Source organism: Haemaphysalis longicornis, unplaced genomic scaffold (genome assembly GCF_048455015.1).
Source record: "Haemaphysalis longicornis isolate Haplotype H1 unplaced genomic scaffold, Haemaphysalis longicornis Haplotype H1 scaffold_8, whole genome shotgun sequence".
Lineage (NCBI taxonomy): Eukaryota > Metazoa > Arthropoda > Arachnida > Ixodida > Ixodidae > Haemaphysalis > Haemaphysalis longicornis.
The window spans coordinates 33,337,739-33,352,678 of record NW_027526445.1 but is presented as its reverse complement, the minus strand read 5'-3'; the positions used below and the strand labels follow the sequence as shown (position 1 = coordinate 33,352,678).

The 14,940-nt window shown below is 48.6% G+C and overlaps 1 protein-coding gene across 2 annotated transcripts; it reads left to right on the top strand.

Moving 5' to 3' along the window:
* Nucleotides 1-368: 368 nt before the first annotated feature.
* Nucleotides 369-14,840, top strand: LOC144148835 (diablo IAP-binding mitochondrial protein-like). Of its 2 annotated transcripts, none has more exons than XM_077680352.1 (5): nucleotides 369-588; nucleotides 651-774; nucleotides 7,149-7,286; nucleotides 9,114-9,245; nucleotides 12,312-14,840. In XM_077680352.1, exons 1-5 carry the CDS (start codon nucleotides 542-544, stop codon nucleotides 12,561-12,563), a joined length of 693 nt encoding a protein of 230 aa, XP_077536478.1. In that variant the 5' UTR covers nucleotides 369-541; the 3' UTR covers nucleotides 12,564-14,840. The 2 variants fall into 2 exon arrangements, with proteins under 2 accessions (XP_077536478.1, XP_077536479.1); XM_077680353.1 differs by having other exon boundaries at nucleotides 371-588; nucleotides 654-774.
* The last annotated feature ends 100 nt before the right edge of the window (nucleotides 14,841-14,940 follow it).

The window sequence follows — 14,940 nt, the reverse complement described above, 5'->3', positions numbered from 1 at the left end:
GCACACAGGGCGAACGTAGACGACTGTAGTCACGTTTCATCAATTTCATACAGCGCTCATGCCCCGCGGTCAAGCCTGGCGAGCACGAACGCAGCTTGACGATAGAGGATAGAGGCGCGAAAAAAAGACGTCGCACGAGCTAACGAGCTTATGACGTCGGACATCTTTCTCTTCCAACCGCAGCGTTTACCATGTTGCGAATGCGTTGTTGATATAAAGGCGGTGCTAGGAATGGACCTTCACCACAATAAACTATAAAAGTCTTCTAGTTCACGGCACCTGCTCTACTGGTTCACTTTAGTTTTTGCACACGACAAAGTTGGCACCAATGTTGGCACTTCTTATCACTATCATCACCGTGAGGTAGTCACGTGTCCTCTGCGTCGTTGGCGTTGTTTCGGTTGTAAACACGCCGGCGGTGCATGCGGCATGTGGACTTTCACGTTAAAATCTTCCCTGCTCGGTGACACTAGCGACAGAACATGATCGACTACATATAACGGCAACTTTTATTGCGGCTGCTTTTTTATTACAACCAGCAATGTTCCGGTTGTTGTGGCGGGTCAAGTCTGTTCGAAGTTTCGCACGGTAAGATGTCCGCGACATGCGCTTCAATGTGTAACGAGGATTTATAATGCAATGTCAATCAGCAGGTACAGCTGGCGGCGCCCTGAGTTGGCAGTGAACGGAGGCAAAGCTGCCTTGTTGACATCGGTGGCCGCATGGGGCTTTCCCGTCACCGCGAGGTGCTCGGAAGACGACGACTTTGCGCAGGTATACTAGCAGCGTTGAACAACCTCGCTTTGATTAAACTCTCCCCTAGACTCGTAGTGTTGTAATGCTTGGTCACTTTAACGCACCTCGCTTCTTACAACGAATTGGGGAAAGGTGATGGGCATCTCTTTTTTAATTAACATCGTTCGTCCTCTCGCCTTGGGTGACGAATCACAACTGATCTCGTCGAGAGGGGCTGTGCCACACGTTTGACGAGCGCATTGCACAAGCAGTACTGGAGTATGTCGCCGAAAATTTCCGCGTCGGTGTGTCAACAGAGCGAGGGACAGAAGTCACAGTATCCTGCTGCTGAGCACCAGCTAGGACGCGGGTTCGACTCCCGGCCGTGGCGGCCACTTTTCTGATGGAGGCGAAAAGCAAAAACGCCCGTGTGTACGAATTTTCGGCGCACGTTAAAGATCCCCAGGTGGTCAAAATTAATCCGGAACCCTCCACTACAGAGTGCCTTATCGCCTGCCTTGCGTCGGTGCGTTAAGCCCTACAATCAATCAGAAGTCACAGTACATCAGAGGGGAATGTAGTAGTAGTAGTAGTAACTTTATTTGAGCTCGAGGCGTTTTCAGACGCCAGACGGAGCGGTTCCCAGGTCGCGGGAACCGTATTGGGCCAGCAGCTCCTGGCCCCTGGCCGTCAGCGCGAGCTGGGTCGGCAGGGCGGGGCTGGACCGCAAGGTCTCCCATCGCTCGTGGAGTGGGGTAGGGGGGGTGGAGGGAGGGTGGGGGGGTATAGGGGCCTTGAGTTTAGTGCACTCCGCCAGTATGTGTGCGAGCGTGCCGCTGTTTGTTTTACAGAATGGGCAGCGGTCCCCCTCGCGTTCAGGGTAAAATGTATGCAACAGGACGGGGTGGGCTAGTGACCCCGCCTGGATGCGCCTGAGTATTGTCTGTTGCTCCCTGGTCAGGGTGCGGTGTGGCTCGGGGAGGGTACGCCGCTCGTCTTTGTATTCGTTCGTAATTTCTTTATATGGGAGTGCCGGAGTTGGGGTGTCCGTGTCCTGCCCTGCCCGGAGGGTCATTGCTCGGGCGTGGTAGTCAGCGATGACGTTGCCGGCTACCTTTGTATGGGCAGGCACCCATGTGAGCTCTATGGCTCGGCCCGGTGCCCCCTTTTTCGATAGTATTGTGGCTGCCTCTGAGGAGATCACCCCCTTTCTGAAACCGCTGTAGGCTCTCTTTGAGTCAGTGACCACCACCCCGACGCCCGGTTGAACGAGCGCCAGGGCTATGGCCACTTCCTCCGCTGTCGTGGGCTCCTTAGTCTTTACCGCCGCGCTGTTGATGAGTCGTTCTGCATCGGTGACCACCACCGCTGCGCGATTGCTTCCTTTCACAAGAGAGGCGTCTACGTAGAGCACTCCATTTTCTTGTTGTAGTTGCTGGGACACTGCTTTGGCTCGAGCCTGCCTCCTACCGTCGTCCTTGCCCGGGGCCATGTTCCGGGGTAGGGGCTTGGTCTTTAAGGTCCTCGTCCATTCTGTTGGTATGGTGGTCTTGATCGTTGCCTGTTCTTTGCGCCATCCTATCTTGTCCAGCACCGCGCGGCCGGGAATTGTCTGGCTCAGGCGGAGACGCTGGCTGGATAGGTGGGCCTCGATGAGCTCGTCAACCGTGTTATGTACGCCCATGGCTTGTAAGCGCTGGGTTGACAAGTATATCGGTAAAGATCGAGCTTAGTTAATAGTGCTTTGAGAAAGGAGGGGGCTGTCTTTGCAACCGGTGCTAATGTTACCACGGTGATGTCAAGTCGAAGCACGGCGCGCCACGTGCACAAGGCGACAAAACGAAAAGCCCCTTTAAAGATTTCCATGTGGTCAAAATTAATCCGGAGCCCTCCACTACATCGCACTTCATCGCCTGTAGCATCGATGGGACTTAATATTCCGGACCATGCGAGCGCGTTGCCAAAGTCACCGATGCACACTCTGGAGGCCTGGCGCCTGTTGTCGAGACTGGCACGGTGCGCATGCGCGTTTTTTTTTACTCGCAGGCACGCTGATTTTCTCGCTTCCTCCGGCGCTGCTGCAATGGTCACTGAAGCACCGCAGAGCGACGCCTTGCGGCGATCTTATCTTGCGGCGATCTTCAGTGGGAACCCGAGGTGCCATTTTGACGACTGCCAACGCACTGCGCGAACATACAATTTATATGAGTAGTACGTCTTTCGATCATTTTTAACTGAGGAAATAGACAGCAAAAAAAACGAGATAATTTCCTTTATGAACATTTCAAATCGCCTATTTTATCGGAAGCGGAAAGCGAGCTAAAAGATAGCTTCAATGGCCAAGTAGCACATAAAATAAACAAGATGAATAAAGGTTCGCGAATCATTTCGCTGGCATTTTGTTGTCGGTAGTGCGGCACCCTGTGATTGTGCTTCATGCATACTTCATTCAGCGACGCCGTGCGCAAGTCGCTAGTCTCATCGGTTATAAACAATAAAGCACAAAACAGAAAAATACCAAACAAAACATTCCGCGTGAGTATTTATCAGGTTGAGAGGAGCACTTGCGCTGAAGCCGGCACAATTGTCACATTAGGCCGCAAATATGCCATTGGGATGAAGGGGAGGCGTCGCCCTGCGGTGATTCAGTGCCCACCACAGCACCACTGCAGGAAGCGAGAAAATCTGCGAGTAAAAAAAGACGCGCAAGTGTGCCGCGCCAGTCTTGACAACAGGCGCCAGGCCCTCAAAGTGCACATCGGTGGCTTTGGCCACACACTCGCATGGTTCGGATCATTAAGTCCCCACCTGTACCTCATAACCAATTCAATCAATCAAAGCAGGAACCCCGAGCAGTCGAGGTATGGACATCGAGCTAAGCCTCAAGTTTTGTGAGGGAGATGGCCGAGGTGGTCGCACGTTCTTAATTAAATGTTTGCCAAGGAATCTCCAATTAATTTTTGTAGGTGGTGATGACAAGGACACGAAAGATTCCGATGAACACACCACTACCAGCTTCACCACAGAAACGTAAAATGGATCCTTTTTATGGGGATGTTTAAGTGTGCTAACAGTCGGAATTCAGGCACTGTTTCAGCCTTTTTATCCCCACGTCATGTCCTGGGTTAGGCTTTATCTAGCAACTGTGGTGCTGTGCAAAAAAGCTAACCTTAGAGGCAAGCTGTGCGGTGAAGCTTGAAAACCTTTTGACAGTAATGTAAATTTCGAATATTCGTATATTTCGAACGGTGAAACCGTGCTGGGAATAGAATTGAATAGCGAACACTATTCATGAAGTATTCGAAGGTTCGAGCATACTTTTTTGTCGCCATCAAATTCTGAATCTGTAGGCCCAATATGCTACTGTTATCGCCACTGCAAGGGAAACTGGAGCTGTTTTTCTTGCCATTCGCCAAAGTGTGGGCATGCCAGGCGCCAAGAATGCTGTTTTTGTACTCGCAGTCAACACGAATCCAGCGATAATACTTTTTATATTCCTATTGGGCGGGCTACTCAAAAACTCTATAGGAACTTCCAGGCATTTTAACATCATTGATGTAATTCCCCTGCGATAGACTGCAGTGTCTGTCCCCACACCAGTTGCATGCAAATTTTTCAGTGTGGTTGAAAGTCTTAACAATTCTTTTAAAGAATCCCCGAAGTGACAACCCAGGTGCCCTACTTCACTTTAGGGCTGCGCACGCACTAGATTGGGCACGTACTAGACTGCGCACAAGCATTGTGCTGCCCCTGTGGAAGTTACCGTACTTACCCGATTCTAACGCGCGTACGCAAAAATAGGCCGAAAAATCGCATGCGCGTTAGAATGGGATACGAAACCGAAACTGCCGAAACAGCTAAAATTTCATTCCACCCATCGCCATCGCCATCTCAAGATGGCGCCAAGCAGCTTTGAGCAACAATTTTTCGGATCTAGGCGCCTAGGCTTTTCTTTCGGCGTTCACACAAATCGTCAAATCATTCCACTTGCGTGCTTGATAACAGCAATCGTAGCAGCGGCAACGAAGGTGCGCCGTTTTCACGGCTTACCAGTGGCTCCCAAGCGTTCACAACGAGCGGTTGGCTGAAGCGTATCCCTCTGGAGAAGCTTGCGGGATGGGCATGCGAGGCGTGGGCCACGATCCCATCGAACATGGTTGAACGTTCGTTCAGAAGTGTGGCATCGCGAACGCGCTTGACGGCACCAATGACGAGATGTTGCGGTCAGCGGAAGGCGACAAGGAGCTCTCGGAGAGCGACGAGGAGTGAGATGAGTGAGATTACTTCGGGGAATAAATCGCCCGTTTCTCTCGCATTCGTTTTTCTTGCTCACAAAGTTCCTTGCGCGTTACAAACGGAGATGCAAGTTTTTTCGGTTGTTTGCCAGGAAAATCGGGTGCGCGTTAGAATCAGGTAATTACGGTACCTCCACAAATGTGAGTGTAACTTTTAATAAAAAAGCACAAACTTCATTTCCAAGTATGGGGGATGCATAAATACTCTCTGCGTAAAGGAGCCATGCAGACAAAACACAAGTTTGGTTAATTCAAAAGATTGCCTCGGAAGAATCATACTGACGCCAGTATCAACATAAACTTCGCTTAAATAAGCTATATAATTAGAAAACCGGGAATGGCCATGCGACCCACTAGCTTATTTCCCGCAACAAAACCTACAATGCCATATGCGCCAGCTGTGCAATTGGCTGAGGCCGGAAAAACCAAATGCAAATTAGGCAGGGTGTATAAGCTTGCCCAATGAGCTGTTTGCACTTAAATGTAATGCATATTCATTTTACAGCCGTTAGAGTGGTGGGTTAAAGGAGCCATGAAGAGAAAATACAACTTCGTTTAACTTGAAAGAACTAGGATTCAGTATCTCACTCAGCTCCATTACAGCCACAAAAGATGTTTTTTTTAGTGAAAAAAAAAACAAGTATTAAAAAACTTTTAAATTTTGCGCCACAGTGACGTGTTACGAGCAAGAATGACGTCATACGGGCCAACAATAAAAAATAATTTTCAGTGCGTTAACTGCACGTTGGCATTCCAGTGATGCGGTCACATGGAACTAGAGGCCCCATTACAGACGTCCAGTCATGTGTCATCGTGACAGGTCAGTTAGGTGGCCATCAATCGCACAAACAAGGTTCCGTGACGCCATAGAAAAGTTGCAGGGAATTTGCTGGGGGGTCGTGACTGCTTCACACGTTTTCTTTCATATCTCCGTTTTGTTCGAAGATTGCAATGATATTGGTATCATTGTTATCGGGACTAAGCAGTCTTTCCAATAAACCCAACTTGTATTTTGTCTTCATAGCTCCTTTAAACAATGAAGGTTACGAAAGCATGCGTAAACATAGAAATATTGATGCGTACTGCTGTAGGCACTGCGCACACTATGCTTGTTTTAACTGCACAACACAGCACTGCGGCTCTGTGCGGTTGCCTCACACGACTCTGGCAGATTGGCATAACCAACAGTGTCTTATGAGACCATATTTGTCGAGCGAACACTGTGTTTTATAAAACCAACATTTTCTACCTTAACAAAAACAAGCCAGGTACAAATATGGTCAAAAACAAAGCAGAGGCCGAAAATGGCCCGCCGTGGTATGGTGACGCCATCTGGGTTCACTAACGGTAAACCAGGCTCCACAGAGCCCATTAGGCTTAGCTTGAAGACCCACTCTTGTGATGTCATTGCAGACATTATGAAAACACACGATTTGGCGAGAGAATCAAAATTTTAACTTAAACTGATTAATTTCTCAGTGAATGAAGCATCGTTTGCTTCCGGAGAAGCTCTGGGGGAGCTGTGAAACATGAAATCTTTCTGACAAAACAAACTTGTATTTTGTCTGCATGGCCCCTTTAAAGGTGCCATCCCCCGATTGTCCACTACGAATGGATCCTGTACCCTCCATTACCTACTGAGATTGCATTATGTCACGAAACGGCTAGTCGCATTGTGACATCAAGGTGTTGAACCTTTGTTCGAAATTGTGTCTCCATAGTGTAGCTTATTGTCCTATAGTTGAACCACTTTTCTTCTTTTCCTTTTTTGGCTATCTTTGCAACACCACAGCTGCACCTTATAGTCTTAAACCTCTGCTTCGAACATGCTATTAAGGGGAACAGCTCTCGCATGTGCGTCCTGTCTTACTGGGAATGCCACCTTGCAAGCACCCAGCATGGCTGACAACATGGCGGCACAAGTGCCATGACATGTACATTGGCATTGTGTGGTGGGTGCTACTGGGCTGCTGTGCCTGCACTTGTGGGTTCGTGCTTGCAAATCCCAGGGCTGGACATGTTGCACGGAGTGTCTCAAAACAAACTACACAGCCTTATTTTGGAAAAAAAAAAAAGATTGCGAACCCTCGTGGCTGTCGCTTTTTTTTCTCCTCGCAGCTGAGGAGCATCAACCCCGAGATGCTGACCCACGAGTTCCTTATCAAGCAGGCCAGCATTGTCGCTGTCGAGGCCACCTGCAGGGTGCTCATCCAGCTGACGGCAGCCATCTTGGATGCACATGAGGAGTACTGCAAGGTGTCGATCTCTCCTCGACCACACTGCTTTTTCAAGTAGTACCAAATTTATTTGTGGAAGCGGCACGAAATGTTGTGTTGTACTGGGCATATGAGCGGCTTAAAAGTGGTTACACCGTTGAGATATTCTGTGGGAAAAAAAATTTGATTTCGCTAGTGTAGCTGGCATCCAGTTCCCACTGAATTCAACAAAGCTCAGAGTAGCAGCAATCGTGCAGTTCATTCGCGATTGTTCAGAATTGATAAAAAGTGGCCATTTGTATCTTTCTGCGAATGGCATCCTTACCTGTATTCACATAACGGGATAGCCTTTTGTTTCGTGCACCACCCTTGCCTGCTTTCAAAATGAGCTACCAGAGGGCCTTGTGCCCTTTCAGAACACCTGGGGTGCTCAAGAAGGGCAACAATGTGTCTCTGCACAGCACTGTTTTTGAGAAACAGGTTTGGGGCCGTGCTTCTCTTTCCACTGCTTGCCTGTGAGAAGCTAGACTGTCTTTCTGCTGCCTCATCTCGGCAGCAGGGTCTTCATGCCACCTGTCACTCAGCTCCCACGCTGGTCAAAAGCAGGGTGCGACTGTGATGACGCACTGTTGGGGTATGTATGTACAGACAGAAGTGGGCTTGGACCCAGCTAGGCATCATACATATTCTAACAAAATCTTTCAAGTGTTGTATCCTCGGTATTCAATTGCGTGGAATGCATGCAGGCAACCAAGTGTGCACCACCATATCTGTGGCCAAGCGTCTGTTGCTAGGCGACGTTGTGCGCACGGCGCGCAGATCAGGCACCCCTCTTCTCCTCCATGCAACCGTGTGAGCGCGCCCGTGGCCTCCGCGCCGCCGGCAGCCGATCGCAGAGGCCACGGTGTGCCGTCTACTCGTTGTGTCGGGCTCCGCGAGATGGCGGCACTTGTCCAGCTAAGCACGACTGTGAAACACATGACTGTGTTTCACGTTACGAACTCTTCGCCGAACACAAAGAATCGCGCCAAGTTCACCGTGAGTGCGATTAATAACATCTCTGTTGGCGCCACAGTTTAGAATCGGATTGGGACGAGGCAGATGACGCACGCCGGTGTCTTTTTCTTCTTCGGCATGCGGCCGCAGTGGCCCAGGCTGCGCCGTGTCCGTGGCGCATCGGCCATGTCTGTGGCCGTTTCCAGTGTTGCCAAGTGAAGAAATTGACCGCTAAACTTTTCAACGAATACCGTCTATAAATCATGCATTTCTCCAGCGTAGTGCCGAGTCTTAGGAAACTGCTGCAACCAGGTGGCCTGAAATGTTAGAAAGGAGCTCCTGTGACAAAAAACAATTGAAGATCTCCTGGTGGATCTTAAAAAAGCGCGACTGTCTCTCGGCTCTTCGTCTCGAAGCATGCTGCTTACTCTGGCTTACGAAATCTGCCACCAAGTGTTTCTCGCACACACCTTGTACATTGTACTAATGGTGCTTATTAGCTCTCAAACAGTCTCAGTGGTCACGTCACCTTGCTTAGGAGCTTCATTGGCTGCCTGTCACTTCTTTTGTCGTGCACGAGTATCGACATTTCGTCGCTGTCATTCCCGTTCTCTCCTCGTTTGCTACCCACACTGGCTGCAATGCGTGCAAGCGATGGAAGAGTCATAGGATCCGCTGAGATGGTGTGCGACTGAATCAGCTGCTCTCTCCGCTCTCTAAGGCAGCTCTCTCCAGGCGCTCTCTATCCACTCTCTCGTTCTGTGCTCTTCTCTTGCTCGCTGTGTTGACAAATTGATATGAAAATATAACCGGCGTGCCCCATTTATTGCTCACGCGATAACACCCTCCCTCTCTTTCTCCCCTCCCACAGAGCCTAAACAAGCTGAGTGGTCTGCTGAAGCGGTTCGAGACGGAAGTTGGGCTGTGCTCTGGAGATGATGCCATGTGGATGGAGCTCATCGCCGCTCGAGGGGAGGCCAACGACAACAAAGCACGCGTCCTGGTGAGTTTGCCTTTCTGGCAGCTGTGAACCATCCTAATGTGTGACCAACCACTGGGATGGCCTCGTTAATTAGTTTTATGTCTATTGATGGTCTTTTTTTGTACGGCACATTTTTCACGAGATATATGTTCTGTTGGGGTTTATCACAGGTCTGTAGCAAGATTGTCTCAATTGAGCTAACATCGTAAAAATTTAGAGATGTGCGTTGTAGTAGGCTGGTCACACGTATGCAGTAATTTTTTAGGTAGGACAAATGGGTCATTAAAAATGCATGAAAATTATTTTTCTCATAAAATCTTTGTCAGATTTTTATAAAAACTACACAATGGGTGCTTCTCAGTTTTGTGCATCTATTGCCTGGAGGAATCGAGTGAATTACGATTGATTCACACTGTTTCAATCCCAACAAAAGACGAAAGCTAAAATTGCCAGGTGTACCGTATTTGCAGCTGTTTAAGTCACGGTTTTTTGGTGAAATTTTCGTTGGTGCAACTTATCCGCTGGTGCGACTTCTGTGTGGAATAAATTTGGTACGTGGTGGCCGCATGTGGTCCACCCTCGAAATGGTGCCCGAGTGCTGTGTGATTTCAGCGCACGTTAAAGGGACACTGAAGTGAATTTGTCAAGCTCCCGTTTTTGCTTGCACTGCATAGACTGTCTCAAATTAGCGCACTTGTCATCGTTTATCCGGTTGACAAATCGGTAATTATTTTACAAAGCGCAAAAGAAGAAAAACTACCATGCGCGGTTTGCGGCGGCCGCACCAACTAAGGCTGTGACGTTAAGAGGAGGGGCGCCGTGATTGGACGATGCCCAAGGTTAGCAATCACACAAGTTTCGGTTTCGGTTCTGTAAAACATAACCAATGGCGTTGTTGGATGGGCATTTTCAATATCTCAGTAATCATCGTACCGCGCTTCTGCCATGTTGTCGGCTGTAAAATGCACTAGATAAGCCTCCCAGGACGGCTTGTAGTCGTAGCGTTCACTAGCCGAGACCACGCAGTGCATGAACGCCCTCCGCATACCCGCAGACGCCCAAATGTCATGCGCTTTTCCCCCATATTTGGAGCTTGCCTCCCTCATGCCTGTATCGTAAAAAGCGTGTTCGCACCAGGCCAAGGGTCTGTTCATTCTGGCCTGTGCCCACTGCCTGCAAGCAGTCGGTGCTCATGGCAACAGCACGCCAGCGAGAACTCGCTAGCGCGCCAGTGCCAGCCTGCGCGAGTTTTGTGAACTAGTTCGTGTATCCATGAACGTTGCGGCCCATAAAAGGTGAACTCAATATAGAAAACATCGGCAGAAAACGAAAAAGTTAACTTACAAAAAAAAAAAAAAAAAGCACGCACCCGCGGGGATTCGAACTGGTGACTTGCAAAACACTTGCGGTGACATAACTAGAGCCCAAGACCACTGAGCCACGGAGCGGGATGCGAAGGCCTTGCTAATATAAGGTATATATTGTACAACCGGTTTACACTTTTATTTAGTTTTAGTATTTCAAGCAGCTTAGGTGACTATTTGTTGTATTACGCTCGTGCAGTAAGCGTCCTCCGAGTTCGAAAGCGTTCGAAAGCGTAGTCGTGCTCCTGACCGCTCTGCTTGTTCGCCCAGCGCCAAAAAGTGCTTCCCGCACCCTAGTTTTACGCTGTACGGTAAAAATATCAGTTGATTTTATTTCCTTAGTACCTATATTGACTTCGCTGACTCTTCTCCCACCTTCAAGAGGCCTTATATTTTCCTACTGGCGTACCAGTCAGCGAAGCGTCGCATGTGCGCTTGTGCAGCGCTTGTGTGAAGCGACCTTGACTTGGAGCTAGATACAGTGTACAAACAAACCAAGTAAAGCAAGGCACATTCTTCCATTCACAAACGTGTCCTGGCTTCGTTTCAACTAAGCGAACGAATTGCGACCAAGCAATTTTTTTAACCTCCTCGATTGCGACGACCCGCCGGCGGCCGGCGGACGAAACGCTGGGCCGACTGACTCTGTCTGAAGGCCGGGGAGCCGTGCAGTAGGGCAGCCAATTGCCAGCTCATCCCCTCCTGACGTTACACGAAAACGCCACAGAAAATGGGCGAGCGTAAAGAGAGGACAGCGTTTTCGAATTAGTTTTTCTACTAAATAAAATCGCGTAAACGCGCCTAGAGTGGTCGAAACATGGCCTGGGGACTCCGGACTACAATTTGCGCTAGTAATCCCGCAATGTTTACATATCACTTCAGTGTCCCTTTAAGAGAGACAGATCTATGGTCTAAATGAATGAATTATTTGTTGGCAAGTCGGAGGAAGAAGGCTTCGATGGTTTTACCTAAACGCTGTCTGTAAGTACATGCCATTTGTGTGCATCAATAAAGAAGTTAGTTCTGTCTAGACTTTGGACGGTAGGTGCACGTGTCTACTAGCACTACTTACCGGGAGATGTGTTCAGAGGCGGCGGCTGCCGCAACCGTGTACTTTCGCCGCACTTTCTAACGAACTGATCCTCTACGAGTTTACCTGATTAACAAGCGCGTTTTGTACATTGGTGCGTCTTATACACCGGTGCAACTTATAGACGTTTTTTTTTTTTTTCCGGCAGAACTGCCATTTTGAAGGGGATGTGACTTGTACGAAAGTGCGACTTATGGACCGGAAAATACGGTAGTTTTTTTTTAGTATTGTTTTCAGGCAAAGCACATGTCGGTAAGCAAAAGCACTACAGGAGGTGCAATGTTCCAGTTAAGACGAGGCCCTATTCAGCATTTAGTGTCCTTTTAATTAGCTAATCTAACAAAATTCTCTGCATTGATTTTCAAAGTTATGCAGAAACACACTACCATTTGTTGTAACGTGGACAGAAGTCAAAGAACTTGTAAATTCAGGCTTGTATTTGTTCGGTTTGCTGGCCATGCAGAAAGAAATAAAATCATTGGCTCACCTCTTGTCATAGGTAGAGTAATACAATATTTAAACATTGCCTGCTATAGACAGTGATCCACGTTGTTTAGAATACAAATGTCCATCTTTCTTTTCCTAATTTCAGTTTTCAGTGAAATGTCGCCCGCTGTGTTTTTTTTTTCCCAGTCTTTGGAGTCCCGTTTGCAGAGCGTCACAGGCCTCCTGGAAGCCATGGCAGAGACTGCATTCGCAAACGGCGCCGAGTACGCCGGGGTGTGCGTGAACGAGCGGCTCCTGTCCGCCGAACGCGAGATCAAGACGGCCGCCCAGAAGACAGCGTCCCTCGAAGACGACCTCAACCGAGCACACCGGGACGCCGTGCTCTCCTCGGTCGACAAGACGGACGCACAGGGCGAGGGCGAACTCAAGAAAACGTAGCAGCAGGGATGCTAGCTTTTTAACCAGATTCAGCGCAGATGGTGAAATTTGATTCATTCTCGGCATGGGGACATTTTTCCCTCTCTCATTAATTATTGGCAATGTTTGCATCTGAGGAGTTAAAGAAAAATCGAAATTCATGTTTTGTGGACTGGACGGCTGTAGTGTTCGGGTTAATTTACACTGTTTGTGTAACATTGTGTGCGCAATCATTTTTGTTTTGGCATCTGTCAAACAGCAGCTGCTTCGGTGAGACTTTATAAAGTGAATGATCATCATTTTGGGGGTTTCACGTATAAAAGGTCCGCTTGGGCTACGAGATGCACTGTTGTGGGGGGAACGGAATAATTTGAACCACCTGGGGATCTTCAGTGTGCGCCGAAATCTTGACACAGGCATTTTTTGTTTGCCTCCAAGAGAAAAATATTCATTGCGGCCAGTCAAACCCGCGTTTTTTGGAATCAGCAGCACAGTGAAGTTATTATTGATCCACTATAGCAGGTTTCGAAGAGAGTTAAACCAGGTTATAACAAAACTGGCTGCGATAGAGGAATGCGTATTAGTGGTGATGATGGTTATAACACACCAATGAAGTCTTGCTATGTACAGGTAACACTCCTATGGTATCATGGCCACTATGGTTAGATGTCTGTTGTCACATACAATGAGACACGCGGAGCACACTGTATAGCACACAAACCCGTCAGCACTGTCAACAATGAGCAGCTTGATGACCTGGCCTGTTCAACTCAGTCGCTGATGGTGAACGAAGTCGAGTCAACGTTTGAGGGGAACACAGGGCCACATTGCTGTCACTTGCAAAGCTGTCCCCAAATTGTATGCTGAGCAAAGGGAGCTTTCACACCCTGCAATCCAGCTTGTGTCAACATCACGTACCTTCTTCCCTGCTGCCCCCATTGGGATGGCTGGTCTCTGCGTGGCCTGTGACGTGAAGGTGACGGGCATAGTGGCCAGAAATGGATGAAGAGAGCGAATGCCTCAGTGTCAAGTCGTGTGCACACCAGAAAGCAGTTCTCCGCAGTTGTCTCCTTCTGCACCCTAAAGATCTGCTTGTGCACATCAGTTGATCTGAAAGAAGTGTTATAACAGTGATTGATTGATTGTAGGGTTTAACGCGCCGACGCAACGCAGGCGATGAGGCGCGCCGTAGTGGAGGGCTGTAGTGGAGGGCTCCGGATTAATTTTGACCACCTGGGGATCTTTAACGTGCGCCGAAATCTCGCACACACGGGCGTTTTTGCTTTTCGCCTCCATCAGAAAAGTGGCCGCCGCGGCCGGGAATCGAACCCGCGACCTCGTGCTCAGCAGCGCAACGCCTTAGCCACTGAGCCACCGCGGCGGGTGTTATAACAGTGTAGTTCACTGATCATCTGGCTCAGAGTGTGTTGATCCGGAGAATGCCCACAATGTGAGTGGGTGACATTTGTTCTAAACTGAATGCTTCACGCAGTCTTGGAGCAGCGGCCAACATTGGCATCATGGTGTGGCCTGTGTCGCATGACCCACTTGCCAACAGGTTAGGCTGTGCTCCTGTTGCGAAGGCAGATTGGTCGGGAGTGGTCTGAATCGGGTGCTGGAGTGTTGAGAAAAACCAGCCTAAAGTATTTTGAACGCTCAAGTTCAATCACCCGAATGCACCACCGCTTTCCAAGGCGCTCAAAAGTGATTGAGTGTGCCCATAAGAAATTTCTCAAGGAGTGTCAGTTGCCAAATAGTCCTGCATGGTTTTTCAGTGGTTTGTTGTCGTTTCCTCAATAACTGCAGAAAGCGGGTGTTTACAGGTAGATGTTCTGTGGTTTCAGCCGAAAATATGGAACTCGAATCATACTCTACGGGAAGAAAAAAATGCATGCCTGATGGGAAGTGTAGCACCGCAAAAAAAAAAATTACATGTGATGCGCAGAAATGCAGCACACATAATGTTAGCCCAGTAAAAAAAAAATTAATGTGTACCTGAAATGCTGTCATGTTACTCTGTGCATGCAATGATGTCTTTCTGAGGAGTATTAGAGCACATAACATGTCACGGTGTAGGGTATTTTGTAAATGCGCACCCCCAGAAATGCAATGTGCTCGCTTGAGTCATTCAGTGGCTCACATCCTCTCCATGCAAACCCGTTCGGTCATGTCGACAACCACTTTTTTAACCGAATAACTGAGCAGTGCCTACCATCAACAAGGCTTCAGTCATGCTAGCCAAGATGAAACACGTGTACAGTTGCACCACAACTGGTGGAATAAAGTTGTTCTGTTTCATTTGTGTCGAATACTTACACAGCTCCCAGCATACTGTTTCCGAGCTGTAATTAGTAATTACTCAAAACTAAGTTTGCATCGACCAACAGCATCCCTATCT